Source organism: Aulonocara stuartgranti (assembly GCF_965226115.1).
Source record: "Aulonocara stuartgranti genome assembly, chromosome: 13".
NCBI lineage: Eukaryota > Metazoa > Chordata > Actinopteri > Cichliformes > Cichlidae > Aulonocara > Aulonocara stuartgranti.
Window position 1 is genome coordinate 4,353,121 of NC_138949.1, and position 15,657 is coordinate 4,368,777.

General features: G+C 44.2%; 1 protein-coding gene across 6 annotated transcripts in view; it reads left to right on the forward strand.

The window, feature by feature from the left end:
• ltbp1 (latent transforming growth factor beta binding protein 1) overlaps positions 1-15,657 on the forward strand; it is a 134,913-nt gene that overhangs the window by 103,830 nt on the left and 15,426 nt on the right. For 5 of the 6 annotated variants that reach the window (XM_082558107.1, XM_082558109.1, XM_082558112.1 and 2 more), the window contains 5 exons: positions 337-456; positions 7,259-7,381; positions 9,841-9,966; positions 10,046-10,174; positions 12,849-12,977. In XM_082558107.1, the coding sequence (XP_082414233.1) occupies positions 337-456; positions 7,259-7,381; positions 9,841-9,966; positions 10,046-10,174; positions 12,849-12,977 (627 nt within the window). The remainder of the gene's footprint in view (positions 1-336; positions 457-7,258; positions 7,382-9,840; positions 9,967-10,045; positions 10,175-12,848; positions 12,978-15,657) is intronic. The other variant, XM_082558110.1, reaches the window with a different exon arrangement.

Genomic DNA, 15,657 nt, shown 5'->3' on the forward strand with positions numbered 1-15,657 from the left:
TTAGGTGTGTCACCTGTGATGACTTAGAACTCTGAGTGTTAAACAGTTTCTGTCTGTCTGCTTTTTAATGCTTTTTCTTTGAAAAACAGCTGGTAATGTGGAAAAAATTGAGTTTTGTTGAACCAGCTTTAGAAATGTTGCTCTTTATGGACTCAGCTGTTTACAGTGAAGCTGATGAATGTCTGCCAAACCACAGACAGACATGCAGAGAAGGATTCAGCAGCTACAGAGCCAGAGAGCGCTGGTAGAGACTAAAGCTAGAGCTAAAAGAAGAGTGAATACTGAATGACCGTTTTTGAACATGTTTGTTGTGACAGCTTATTTGTGTGTTCTCAGATGTCGATGAATGTGAAAACAGGCTAGTGTGTCCTTCTGGTATCTGCTACAATGAGCCTGGTAGCTATAGCTGCGGCTCCTGTCCGTCTGGCTTCTTGGGTCAAGGAGGCCAGTGTGTGGGTAGGTCCTTACACTGTTAACATGTACATGTCTCTGTATTTGGACCTTACTGCAGTGCAAGGCTCCTTTAAATCAGTTTTAATTAATAATGTGCCTAAACTAAACAGTGTGTAATATAATACATGTATGATATTAGTGCAGCATTAATACAAGTCTGAGTTGTACCTAGGTTGCTGATCAGTGCAGAGTAAAGGTTGTGTTACTTTGAGCCTGGCGCACAATCATGGACTGGAGGAGTTACAGTTACATTGACTGCCTGAAAACACATGGAGAAAGACCAAGGGAGGTTTTCATCTGTTTCTGATTTTTCATTTTTAACAAATTTCTTTTAATCATCTGATCACATAGTTAAAATATTGCACTTGGTTGCTAGCAAAGCTTGGCGATGCATGAAAATCTCTATGATCATCAGAAAACCAACAGGAAACCGTTGTGTGTGCCAACTTCCAGTATAAGCCATTAATGGCCTAGAGAACACTTATATTTTTCAGGATAACCCTTAACCTCATGGTGCGTATGTCTGGCGGTCAAAACATTAAGGGATCAACCCAGGAAACAGATGCAAAGTTGTACACCTGTACCAGTCAAGAAATAAAATTGCAAACCATGCCAAAGAATACACATTTCCCCATGCTTTCCTGGTAATGCTATTATTTCTAGCAGGCACAAAAGGTGTGCCCATCTCTACTCTTTTAGCACTTTGCCACTCCTGTATCCAATGCGACTCGAGGTTAGCTGTGAAGTTTTGACACACCATGTCAGCCAAGCCAAGCCACAACAGAGAATGGTGGTAGCAGCGAGAGAAAAGAATTAGGCTGTGCAGCAGAATCCTTCATAGAAGTTAATAAACCATGCCACAAGTGTTTGCATGTGACTGCCAAACTCACATCAACTAGATTATGTGTGTGTGTGTCCATGAGTTCGAGGGCATTTTTGGACTACAGGAGAGAATAAACGAAAGTTAATGACATGAAAGGCAACAGTGAAAATTATATATAAATAACAGGAGTGAAAAGAGGGGAGTGCTGAGTGCATCATGGGAGGTCTTTTAACAGACTGAGCCACAGACAGCCCTTTATCAAAAAAGAAAGTATGAAGTCAACGTTAAAGTAAAGAAGGTGTCTGTCCCCTGAGCTCAAACTGGTAGCTGTTTCCACAAGACAGGGCCTGATGGCTGTTGGCTCTGCCTCCCATTGTACATCTCTAGGAACCACAAGTGAACCTGCAGTGTGAGAGCAACGTTCTCGGCCGGGATGATGGGAGGATGTTTTCGAGATACGGTTGAGCATAATCATTAAGGACTTGTGTGCTGATTCCTGACTTCTTGGGCATTATGCTTCAGAATGCTGAAGAGCCTGGAATGGAATCTGACTCAGACCGACTTACTTAAACCGACAATGATTTAGCTGGTGGGCACTAGTCTGTGGTGGTCACCAAAAGTCTATAAAAATACAGTCAGAAGAGCCATTAAAAGAGGTTTTACCCTCTAATCATGCATTAGGTTTGGCCAGTGCTTGCATGATTTAGATGTCATTACCTGCTTATCAACCAATGATGACATTTTCGTAAATAAAAATGATTAAAATCATATTTAATAATTTAAAGCCGTGCTTCCATTGTATAACAATGCATTAGTTATAATAGGCCACTCCCAATACTGTGCCTGTGTTTGTTCCAGTGTTCAGATAAGTTTAGTGTAACACTCACACTACAGGGAGTGCAGAATTATTAGGCAAATGAGTATTTTGTCCACATCATCCTCTTCATGCATGTTGTCTTACTCCAAGCTGTATAGGCTCGAAAGCCTACTACCAATTAAGCATATTAGGTGATGTGCATCTCTGTAATGAGAAGGGGTGTGGTCTAATGACATCAACACCCTCTATCAGGTGTGCATAATTATTAGGCAACGTCCTTTCCTTTGGCAAAATGGGTCAAAAGAAGGACTTGACAGGCTCAGAAAAGTCAAAAATAGTGAGATATCTTGCAGAGGGATGCAGCAGTCTCAAAATTGCAAAGCTTCTGAAGCGTGATCATCGAACAATCAAGCGTTTCATTCAAAATAGTCAACAGGGTCGCAAGAAGCGTGTGGAAAAACCAAGGCGCAAAATAACTGCCCATGAACTGAGAAAAGTCAAGCGTGCAGCTGCCAAGATGCCACTTGCCACCAGTTTGGCCATATTTCAGAGCTGCAACATCACTGGAGTGCCCAAAAGCACAAGGTGTGCAATACTCAGAGACATGGCCAAGGTAAGAAAGGCTGAAAGACGACCACCACTGAACAAGACGCACAAGCTGAAACGTCAAGACTGGGCCAAGAAATATCTCAAGACTGGTTTTTCTAAGGTTTTATGGACTGATGAAATGAGAGTGAGTCTTGATGGGCCAGATGGATGGGCCCGTGGCTGGATTGGTAAAGGGCAGAGAGCTCCAGTCCGACTCAGACGCCAGCAAGGTGGAGGTGGAGTACTGGTTTGGGCTGGTATCATCAAAGAGGAGCTTGTGGGGCCTTTTCGGGTTGAGGATGGAGTCAAGCTCAACTCCCAGTCCTACTGGCGCCGAGTATGGCAGCCTCGTCGCGAGCTCCCCCAAGCAACGGCTTTCTTCTGTGTTTAATTTTACTTTTCCTTTATTTTTTCACGAGCAGCACATGTCTCCTTGTGTACGACCGACAAACCTTACTGGACATAAAAGACGGTCTTTCTTATAACTTTCCGGAGTTCAAGTTTTGCAACACGGACGCTCCGTTTGCAGACCCCCCATTCATCTCACCTGAGACGCCTTTGTTCTCTGGCCCTGGAGGCCGCAAACGCCGACGCAGAGGGAGAAGATCTGGCGTTCTGGTTCGACTGAGACGGCGCACTTACAGACCACCGTTACCCAGTTTATTACTGGCTAATGTGCAGTCTCTGGAGAACAAGCTGTGCGAGCTTCGGGCACGGATCTCATTCCAGCGAGAGATGCGGGACTGCTGCGTGATCTGCCTCACAGAAACCTGGCTATCGGACAAAGTACCGGACTCCGCAATACAACTGCCGGGGTTCTCTGTGCACCGCGCGGACAGGTCACAGGATCTTACTGGGAAAAGCAGAGGCGGTGGTGTGTGTTTCATGATCAACAACAGCTGGTGTGATTATGCGAACGTGCACCCGGTCAAATCCTTCTGCTCACCGGACCTGGAGTACCTGATGATTAAGTGCCGGCCATTCTGGCTACCGAGGGAATTTACAGCAGTGATTATTACGGCTGTTTACATTCCCCCACAAGCCGACACTGACCGAGCACTCAGGGAACTGTACAGCGCGATCAGCAGCGAGGAAACCGCACACCCAGAGGCAGCGTTTATCACAGCCGGAGACTTTAATAAGGGAAACCTGAAGAAAGTCTCACCAAAACTCCATCAACACATCCTTTTCAACACACATGGAAACCGGCAACTCGACCACTGTTACACCTCTTTCCGGGATGCGTACAAAGCCCTCCCCCGCGCCCCATTCGGCCAATCAGATCACCGCTCCATCCTGCTCCTGCCCGCCTACAGGCAGAAGCTGAAACAGGAAGCTCCAACCCGGAGGGCGGTGCACTGTTGGACGGACCAATCGGAGTCTGCGCTGCGGGACTGTTTTGATCACGCGGACTGGGAAATGTTTCACGTGGCCGCCAGAGACATTGATGAATACACAGACTCAGTCTGTGGATTTATCAGGGAATGCGTGGAAGATGTCGTCCCATCCAGAACAGTCAAATCCTTCCCAAATCAAAAACCCTGGATTAACGGAGATGTTCGCGCGGCACTGGCGGCACGGAACACCGCCTTTGCCTCCGCGAACACATCGGACTACAAACACGCACATTACCAACTCCGGAAGACGATCAAAGCAGCCAAACGTGAGTACAGGGACAGGGTGGAGCAACAGTTTGACAACCCTCGGAGTATGTGGCAGGGACTAAACACGATCACAGACTTTAGAGGGAAAACCAGCACACCGCAGACCACGGCCTCTCTGTGTGAGGATCTAAACGTATTCTACGCTAGATTCGACACAGCGAACACCATGAGACCGGACAGTGTGCGCACCGCGGATGACGTCAGTGCGCACACTGTGTCTGAGGAGGATGTGCGGAAGTGCTTCAGGAAGGTGAACGCACGCAAAGCTACTGGTCCGGACGGGATTCCCGGCCGCGTCCTCAGGTCATGCGCGGCTCAGCTGGCTGGAGTGTTCACGCACATCTTCAACCTTTCCCTCTCTCTGTCTGTAGTCCCAGCCTGCTTCAAAATGGCCACCATCGTCCCTGTACCCAAATCCTCCACCATCTCCTCATTGAACGACTGGCGACCTGTAGCCCTGACCCCCATCGTAAGCAAATGCTTCGAGAAGCTGGTCAGGGACTTCATCTGCTCTGCACTACCCGACTCACTGGACCCTCTACAGTTCGCATACCGCCACAACAGGTCCACTGATGATGCCATAGCCCTGACACTACACACTGCCCTGTCACACCTGGAGAAGAGAGACACGTATGTGAGGATGCTGTTTGTAGATTACAGCTCAGCATTCAATACCATCGTTCCCTCGAAGCTGGACAGGAAACTGCAGGATCTAGGACTGAGCAGCTCCCTCTGCAGCTGGATCCTTAGCTTCCTGTCTGACAGACGCCAGGTGGTCAGACTGGGCAGCATCACCTCATCCCCCATCACACTGAACACTGGTGCTCCACAGGGGTGTGTACTGAGCCCTCTCCTGTACTCACTCTACACCTACGACTGCACAGCCACTAACAGCTCCAACATCATTGTGAAGTTTGCGGACGACACTACAGTGGTGGGTCTTATCACCAACGGTGATGAGACGGCTTACAGGGAGGAGGTCAGCGCCCTGACCCACTGGTGTCAAGACAACCATCTCACCCTCAACGTCGCAAAGACAAAGGAGTTGATAGTGGACTTCCGGAGGTGCAGAGAAGTACACACCCCCATCACCATCAGCGGCGCTGCTGTGGAGAGAGTGAGCAGCTTCCGGTTCCTTGGCGTACACCTGGCTGAGGATCTTACGTGGTCAGTACACACAAACAAAACAGTAAAGAAGGCGCAGCAGCGCCTCTTCTTTCTCAGGAGACTGAAAAGATTCGGCATGAGCCCCCGCATCCTCAGGACCTTCTATCGCTGTGCCATTGAGAGCATCCTCACTGGATGCATCACCACCTGGTATGGCAACAGCACCGCCTACAACCGCAAAGCTCTCCAGCGAGTAGTGCGGTGCTCTGAGCGGATAATTGGAGGTGAGCTTCCCTCCCTCCAAGACATCTACAGGAAGCGGTGCCTGAGGAAAGCGGGGAGGATCATCAAGGACTCCAGTCACCCCAGCCATAAACTGTTCAGACTGCTTCCATCAGGAAGGAGGTTCTGCAGCATCCGGTCCCCAACCAGCAGACTGAGAGACAGCTTCTTCCATCAGGCCATCAGACTGCTGAACACTTCATAGACACCTCAGCTTCACTACTGGAACTTCAACATTATGCACTACACACTGTATATAAATGCCACTTGTTTTGCACATATTCAACTCTGTATATTTTATATATTTTATTATTATTATTATTATTATTATTTTATTTTTTTACTATTTAATTTGTAAAAATGTGTATACACACACACACACACACACACACGTAGGAAAATATTTAGTATACACATCCAGAAATGCATACACTATTATATATTGTACATATATTTATTAGTTTCAGGTTGGCCATTCTTGTATTTTGCTCGTTTGTGTTGTTGTGTTTGCACATCTCTGTTGCTTGTGGGGCTCGCACACAAGAATTTCACTCGCATGTGCTGTGCCAGTGTGCCTGCACATGTGATGTGACAATAAAAAGTGATTTGATTTGATTTGATTTGATACTGCCAGTTTCTGGAAGACACCTTCTTCAAGCAGTGGTACAGGAAGAAGTCTGCATCCTTCAAGAAAAACATGATTTTCATGCAGGACAATGCTCCATCACATGCGTCCAAGTACTCCACAGCGTGGCTGGCAAGAAAGGGTATAAAAGAAGAAAAACTAATGACATGGCCTCCTTGTTCACCTGATCTGAACCCCATTGAGAACCTGTGGTCCATCATCAAATGTGAGATTTACAAGGAGGGAAAACAGTACACCTCTCTGAACAGTGTCTGGGAGGCTGTGGTTGCTGCTGCACGCAATGTTGATGGTGAACAGATCAAAACACTGACAGAATCCATGGATGGCAGGCTTTTGAGTGTCCTTGCAAAGAAAGGTGGCTATATTGGTCGCTGATTTGTTTTTGTTTTGTTTTTGAATGTCAGAAATGTGTATTTGTGAATGTGGAGATGTTATATTGGTTTCACTGGTAAAAATAAATAATTGAAATGGGTATATATTTGTTTTTTGTTAAGTTGCCTAATAATTATGCACAGTAATAGTCACCTGCACACACAGATATCCCCCTAAAATAGCTAAAACTAAAAACAAACTAAAAACCACTTCCACAAACATTCAGCTTTGATATTAATGAGTTTTTTGGGTTCATTGAGAACATGGTTGTTGTTCAATAATAACATTATTCCTCAAAAATACAACTTGCCTAATAATTCTGCACTCCCTGTATAAATCAGTGCGCTCACTGTTTTCACTGTATGTGAAGAAACACTGCAGACAGTCGGTCTCAACCAGTTTGTTTGCTTAAATAATTATTCATTGAGAGAAGCCCCTCAGCACACTGTTCATCTGCTGTGTGAGAAATCCATGCAAGTTTAACCCTGTTGTTTGTGTTGTTTCAGATATAGATGAGTGCCAGGATCAGAGAGTCTGTGTCAGAGGCCACTGCCAGAATACTGAAGGCTCCTTTTTCTGTGTGTGTGGGCCAGGCTTCAGACTATCGCCAGCTGGAGACCAGTGTGATGGTATGATATTTTGTTATCTTTACCCATATAATTGGAGCAGAAATGGCTGAAATCTTTGTCATCTATAAGCTGTAGATTTTTAAGATATTAAGCTATATTGCTTAATATGGTTTCTTCAGATTTTTTTCCGAGGTCCCCAAAGTCCTACTATGTTGTTGCAAAGTTTGTAGATATCAATCTGTGCATGCAGGTGGGTAACAAAGTTTTTATTGATTTTTTGACCTTCTCCCAATTTTCACCAAAAATATATCAGCTCAAGCTGATATAACAACAAAATTTAAATATGATATTTTGAGGACCTCTAACAATCAGACAGACAAACAAATGGAAGCAGTTACATATTCCCTCCATTTCATGGGAGAATAAATAAGGTGAAACTATATGCATTCTGCATTAGTACTGTAGTTTTGGAATCTGATTTGATGTTTTATTTTGAGGCAGAAGTTGGTGTAGAGATCAGAGGATACAGTTTTCAGTAGCAAGCTTAGTTAGCCTTGAATCCTTAAACTGTATGGATGCAACATGGAGGCATAAATGTCTGCTAATTAGTGACCCACAACTGTCAATCAAGGGAGCCTTTATAGCATAACAATATCCGAATGGGCGACTTATTAATCATCAACTGCAGGGTTGTTATACATGGAGAATCTATCCATAGAGGTCAAAATTGTTATACCAAGTACTTACTTGATTTTTTGATTAAAACTTCACCCCCGTTACCCTTGACGACGCTTTGTGCAGTGATACCTTTTAGTGCATGTGCTTCTTCTAGACCATGTTGAAAAAGTATCTTTTAAGCTTTAATTTCATTTTAGGGAAACGATAGAAGTCACAGGTGTCCAGATTTGACAGAAAGAGCTGGTAGGTCATGGAAATTGTCGTGATAGAACATCCAGCCACCTTCTGGCAGCATTTCAGATCCTTTGTATAAATACTCTGTCTTCGATGTCTCATAACATGGCTGAAGAACACATCATCACAATGTCTCCAAAAGTTGGACGTAGCGTTTTGTGGGAGAAATGTTTCGTCACTCATTCAAGTGACTTCTTCAGTCTCAGCTGACTGCAGGTTTCCCCAATCTTATAAACAGTACATTTGCATAATGACTGAACCCAGCCCACTGAAGGAACAATGGGCTGGGAGGTCACTTCCTTAATCTTAATATGCAAATTCTCATGACCATTGATCAACAACCACTAACCAAAACCCACTGACCAAAGACCACTGATCAATGGCCATGAGTACCATTCACAGAGTTGGTGAATGGCTGCAATCACAGCATTGTAAGATGGTGAAAGATGTACCCTTAGGCCCCCTCCTCGATTCAGAGATGGTCTTTCCCTTTCCACGTAAATGGCCTCCTTGACTCCGCGCTCAAACCAGCGTTCCTCCCTGTCCAGGATGTGTACATCCTCATCTTTGAAAGAGTGTCCACTGGCCTGACGAGGTGGCTCTTCTCTGTTGTGCCGTCCGCTTCGCCAGAGGTTGTTTGGTTTCCCTGATGTATAAATCCTGACAATCCTCCTGGCACTTAACAGCGTACACTATGTTACTCTGTTTGTGTCGGGGGACCTGATCCTTGGGCTGGACCAATTTTTGGCGCAGCGTGTTTTGGGGTTTAAAAGCCACAGAGACACGGTGTTTAGAAAAAATGTGTCTCAACTGCTCCGATACTCCTGACACATATGGGATCACTACAGGGGTCGCTTGGGCAGCGGTTGTCCTTCTCTCTGACCTCCCAGCCCATTGTTCCTTCAGTGGGCTGGTTTCAGTCATCATGCAAATGTACTGTTTATAAGATTGAAACCTGCAGTCAGCTGAGACTGAAGAAGTCACTTGGATGAGTGACGAAACATTTCTCCCACAAAACGCTACGTCCAGATGAACAGATTCAACTTTTGGAGATTTACTTTCCTGGATGATTGAGAATGCATCAAGACATCATTACAATGATTTATTTACCTGAAAGTTTTGTTCTTGCCCTGGCCTGTGGGCAGCTTGTTCACCGTTCTGCTACCACTTGCTGCTGCAACATTCAAATAGACAATGGGCAGCACGGTGGTGCGGTGATTAGCACTGTTGCCTCACCGTGGTCTTTATGTGTGGAGTTTGCATGTTCTCTGCGTGCTTGCCTGGGTTGTCTCTGGCTTCCTCCCACAGTCCAAAGTCATGCAGTCAGTAGGGTTAGGTTTATTGGTAACTCTTAATTGCCCGTGAGTGTGAATGGTTGTCTGTCTCTATGTGTTAGCTCTGTGACAGACTGGCAACCTGTCCAGGGTGTAATCTGCCTATTGCCCTGTGGTAGCTGGGGTAGGCTCCACCCTCCCCCCCACGACCTTGACAGGGATAAGCTGTCCGGGTCGGGACGGATGTATAATAAGGATTTGATCAAATCTGTCAAAATAATCAGAACATATCACTTTAATCAAAAAACCTGTGTTGTGTTATTGATGTTTTAGATGTGAATGAGTGCACAGAGGAAGTCAGGCCATGTAAGGAAGTGGGAGAGTGCGTCAACAATCTGGGCTCCTACACCTGTACCTGCCCACAGGGGTACCGGCAGATCAATGGCACCATCTGCAGTGGTAAGCTGCTTCTTTAAACAAAGGATGTAGACTCGTTGTATGGAATGACACAAACTCTGTTCACGCTGTGTGTTCGCAGATGTCGATGAGTGTGCCGACGACACAGAGCTGTGTTCCCCTCATGGCAAATGTCTCAACACAGAAGGATCGTATCTGTGTGTGTGCGACAGTGGATTCACTGCTAGCCTCCACATGCCATCCTGTGATGGTAAGATGCAATGGCACTGACAAGGCACACATATACGATGTAAACATGCTGTTTCCAAGCAACCAGATGTTTAATGAATGTGATTATTGTTGCATAAAGCGCTCTAAATGCCCAGGTAGAACCAGTCCATTCACCATGACTAATATCTTCCATATAAATGTTTAAGTGTAGTTTTCCTATGTAAATTCTCCATACTTCCCCAAATTACCAGAATTAAATGTTTTAGGTGTTGGGCTGCTGATGGCATGTGATGAATGAATAATGGTAAAAATGGTAAATGGCCTGTATTTATATAGCGCTTTACTAGTCCCTAAGGACCCCAAAGCGCTTTACATATCCAGTCATCCACCCATTCACACACACATTCACACACTGGTGATGGCAAGCTACATTGTAGCCACAGCCACCCTGGGGCGCACTGACAGAGGCGAGGCTGCCGGACACTGGCGCCACCGGGCCCTCTGACCACCACCAGTAGGCAGTGGGTGAAGTGTCTTGCCCAAGGACACAACGACCAAGGCTGTCCAAGCCGGGGCTCGAACCGGCAACCTTCCGATTACAAGGCGAACTCCCAACTCTTGAGCCACAATCGCCCCCGAATACTTTTATTATAAAAAAAAATGTAAAGATAAATTCCCCTTATTTAGTGTTTTGGTGATGGCGGTGGACAGCACTCCCAAAGGTGTTTTTAGTCCTACATCCAGTGACTGTAGAGGCCATAGAATAATATTTACATCTTACATTTCATGTGAGCACTCATGCCCTCTGGTTGGGGGCCATGTTTTCCTGGAAGAAGCCACTCCCATCGGGACAGAAATGGTACATGGACCCACACCATGCCAGCATAACACACAAATTCTAGTCACTGTAGGAATCAGAGTTTCATGATTTCAAAATCTACCCATCAAGATCATCTCCGTGTGCACCTCCACACTGCTGCGCTTCATTTGGATCACTGTGTGCATGATCTGCTCGCAAGTAGCGCAATGACACAAACTGCAGATACATTTGACACAATTTGTATCTGCATTTGAACTCTTTGTTGACAGTCAGCTTGCAGGGGATAAATTTGGAGGTAAAAAGCAACGAGGACACTTCCAATTGTGCTCCTGACCTTACCTTTGTGCTTGGATACTGTGTTTTAATTTGACCCAGCAGATGGTTTTTGCTTTATGTCCAACTTTGAGGTCTATGGTGAAATTGCAAATGTGCTCAGAATAGGACTTCTGTGAAGTATTCTAAAAGTAGCAACAGATCTAGGAGCGGTCTAGAAGTATGTAAGGAAGTGCCATTAAAGGCCAAATTTAAAATCAAACATGGTTTTGCTTTCATTTCTTTTTTCATATTGTGTGTGTGTCTGTGAACCAGCTTCATGAGATCATCAAATGCAGGCTTTCCAACAGTTTCCAAACAGAACACATGTCCTACAGTTCCCACATATGCTGAGCATATGTGGATGGCTTTTCCTTCATTCTACAGTCCAACTCAACCAAAATCTATCTAATGGACCCTAGGTCATGTATGAGGTGGCAGTCTTATCTTTCTTTTATGTGCTTCAGTGAGCTAGTTTCAGCGTTCAATAGTTTTTAACCGTGAAGAAACGTTCTGGAACTTTTCTGGACCGACTTGACTTGATGCACTGTTGTTAGCTTCTACCCTGCTATACTCCAATAAGTAATACTGCCTGAGCTTATTTTTTTATCTTGTCTGCCCTCTAACTTCTGTTCTGTAAACATTTGAATAATTTTGCATTTACATTTTTTTAAATAATTTAGAAGTCTGTCTATTTTAGTATTTTCCTCTGGTACAGATGAATCTTGTTGCATAGTTCAACTCTACTGTTAGCGAGAGGGTCTCCCTGACACGATAAATGAAAGATGACATGCTGTTGTTGTATGTTGTGGATTGTGTATTCCCTGCTTTAACTGAGAGGTGGGTACTTGTGAACTTGAGAAAAGGTTAAATAAATATTTTCCTTTGTTCACCTACATTTGTAATATGCGTTTCTTGCTCAGTTACAGTAGATCAGCCAATTCCAAAGCTGTCATTACTTTCAGATGACTGTTTATTAAAGTGGGCTTCTCAGTCTTTGCTTCAGTATCAACACTGAACTACATACAATGTTCAAAGTGTTACTGCCATTGTTGTTAAGTATGCTCTCTTTATGTGTGTCCATAACTCCATGTCTCTGAGGAATTTTTTTCATGTTTTCATACTTTCTGCACCGGGGCAGGAGTCATGGCCTCTGTGGTCATGAGGTTTAAATGCCTTCTGCTGTCTTATAGAAAAACAGAGAGAAAAGAGAAACATGAGAGAAAAAGTGGACGGAAGACGGAAGCTGTTGAGCCTGCTGTCTAGACTAGGAGGGAAATGTGTTGCTTCTTGCCTCATGATTTATGCAGGGGGCTCAGACTCAAGTGTCTGGGTGTCTGCTTTTATGAAGCCTGTGTGTGTGTGTGTGTGTGTGTGTGTGTGTGTGTGTGTCAGAGTGCAAACATTGTAGAAATATTTGATTTTCATAAAACTACAATGGAGTTGTTCTGCAATGAGATGATTGCCTCTACAGTAAGATGTCAGAAAGCAAAGATAATATTTTATGGAGTGATGTAGAGTCAAGGCTGGAGAAAGTCACGAAAAAGAAATAAAAAATTGATGTTGTTTATTTGGTTTTCAGATATTGATGAGTGTGGACTCAATGAGACAATATGTGGCCCCCACAGCTTCTGTGAGAATGGACTGGGTTCTTACCAATGCCTCTGTGAGCAGGGCTACCAGGAGTCATGGGATGGCGAAGGCTGTGTGGGTAAGTGTGTGAGCTTTGGTGTATATCAATCAATCGATAAGGCTTTTAGAGCTGATACTGATTGCAAGTTGTATATTAATAACGTGCTATGATGGGAAGCTGCCATCCAAAACTGTGCAACTGATTTAGATATCTTAATATGTCATAATGACTATGTCAAATACAAAGGATCACGAAAATACAAAGGAGACACTGAACAGAAAAAAACCTTCAAGAACACAAATTTGACTGACAAATTTACTACAAGAGCACCTCAACAGATTTTTGAAAGAAGTGACCAAAATGTAATGGGGCCTTGATTTGCCCATGCGCCACATTTCTACCAAGATTTTGCATAAATGATTTTGCTTGTTTTTGCACTGAAAACTTGCCCTTATTGGCCTTAGTTGTGTTTCACAATGAGAAATACATGAGTGTTGATGGGTGCTGGTTGTTTCTCAGGACTAACTGGGCCCATGCAACTCCAAACTCGTTACTGTTAAAGGTGACTTCCACTATCATAACCCTGGCAGAAAGATTCACATACAGGTACATAAAAACCCCAATGCACAGCAAACATAAAATACAGTAGCAGAACTACCAAAGTACAGTATGTGCTTTATACACACTTAAACACACTTCTCGTCTGTCCTTTGGCACTACTGCTCGGTCCCACCCTTTCAGTCTGGCCAGCTGCCTCCTCTTTCCTGCCAAACCATCACTGTGCTGTGGCTAGCAAAGATGGACTCACACACACACACACACACACACACACACACACACACACACACACACACACACACACACACACACACTCCTTAAAAACCAACGGTGATGGTTTACCGCTAACCATTCAGAATGTGTGTCCCCTCTCTGGCTTCCTTCTCCTCTTGTCTTCTTATGTTAAATTCAGTTAGTTCAATTCATAGTTATTTATTCAGGGTCAAATGACAACAACAGTCACCTTCTTTAATTTTCATATACAACCTTCGATCACTTTTATTCTGGAAACTTTACAGAAGTACAGGGAGTGCAGAATTATTAGGCAAATGAGTATTTTGTCCACATCATCCTCTTCATGCATGTTGTCTTACTCCAAGCTGTAGAGGCTCGAAAGCCTACTACCAATTAAGCATATTAGGTGATGTGCATCTCTGTAATGAGAAGGGGTGTGGTCTAATGACATCAACACCCTATATCAGGTGTGCATAATTATTAGGCAACGTCCTTTCCTTTGGCAAAATGGGTCAAAAGAAGGACTTGACAGGCTCAGAAAAGTCAAAAATAGTGAGATATCTTGCAGAGGGATGCAGCAGTCTCAAAATTGCAAAGCTTCTGAAGCGTGATCATCGAACAATCAAGCGTTTCATTCAAAATCTGAAGCGCCTTGAGGCGACTTTTGTTGTGATTTGGCGCTATATAAATAAAATTGAATTGAATTGAATTGAAAATAGTCAACAGGGTCGCAAGAAGCGTGTGGAAAAACCAAGGCGCAAAATAACTGCCCATGAACTGAGAAAAGTCAAGCGTGCAGCTGCCAAGATGCCACTTGCCACCAGTTTGGCCATATTTCAGAGCTGCAACATCACTGGAGTGCCCAAAAGCACAAGGTGTGCAATACTCAGAGACATGGCCAAGGTAAGAAAGGCTAAAGACGACCACCACTGAACAAGACACACAAGCTGAAACGTCAAGACTGGGCCAAGAAATATCTCAAGACTGGTTTTTCTAAGGTTTTATGGACTGATGAAATGAGAGTGAGTCTTGATGGGCCAGATGGATGGGCCCGTGGCTGGATTGGTAAAGGGCAGAGAGCTCCAGTCCGACTCAGACGCCAGCAAGGTGGAGGTGGAGTACTGGTTTGGGCTGGTATCATCAAAGATGAGCTTGTGGGGCCTTTTCGGGTCGAGGATGGAGTCAAGCTCAACTCCCAGTCCTACTGCCAGTTTCTGGAAGACGCCTTCTTCAAGCAGTGGTACAGGAAGAAGTCTGCATCCTTCAAGAAAAACATGATTTTCATGCAGGACAATGCTCCATCACACGCGTCCAAGTACTCCACAGCGTGGCTGCAAGAAAGGGTATAAAAGAAGAAAAACTAATGACATGGCCTCCTTGTTCACCTGATCTGAACCCCATTGAGAACCTGTGGTCCATCATCAAATGTGAGATTTACAAGGAGGGAAAACAGTACACCTCTCTGAACAGTGTCTGGGAGGCTGTGGTTGCTGCTGCACGCAATGTTGATGGTGAACAGATCAAAACACTGACAGAATCCATGGATGGCAGGCTTTTGAGTGTCCTTGCAAAGAAAGGTGGCTATATTGGTCGCTGATTTGTTTTTGTTTTGTTTTTGAATGTCAGAAATGTATATTTGTGAATGTGGAGATGTTATATTGGTTTCACTGGTAAAAATAAATAATTGAAATGGGTATATATTGTTGTTTGTTAAGTTGCCTAATAATTATGCACAGTAATAGTCACCTGCACACACAGATATCCCCCTAAAATAGCTCAAACTAAAAACAAACTAAAAACTACTTCCAAAAACATTCAGCTTTGATATTAATGAGTTTTTTGGGTTCATTGAGAACATGGTTGTTGTTCAATAATAAAATTATTCCTCAAAATACAACTTGCCTAATAATTCTGCACTCCCTGTAATATTACTAGTATGTCATCTTTCCTAAGAGCTTAATATCTC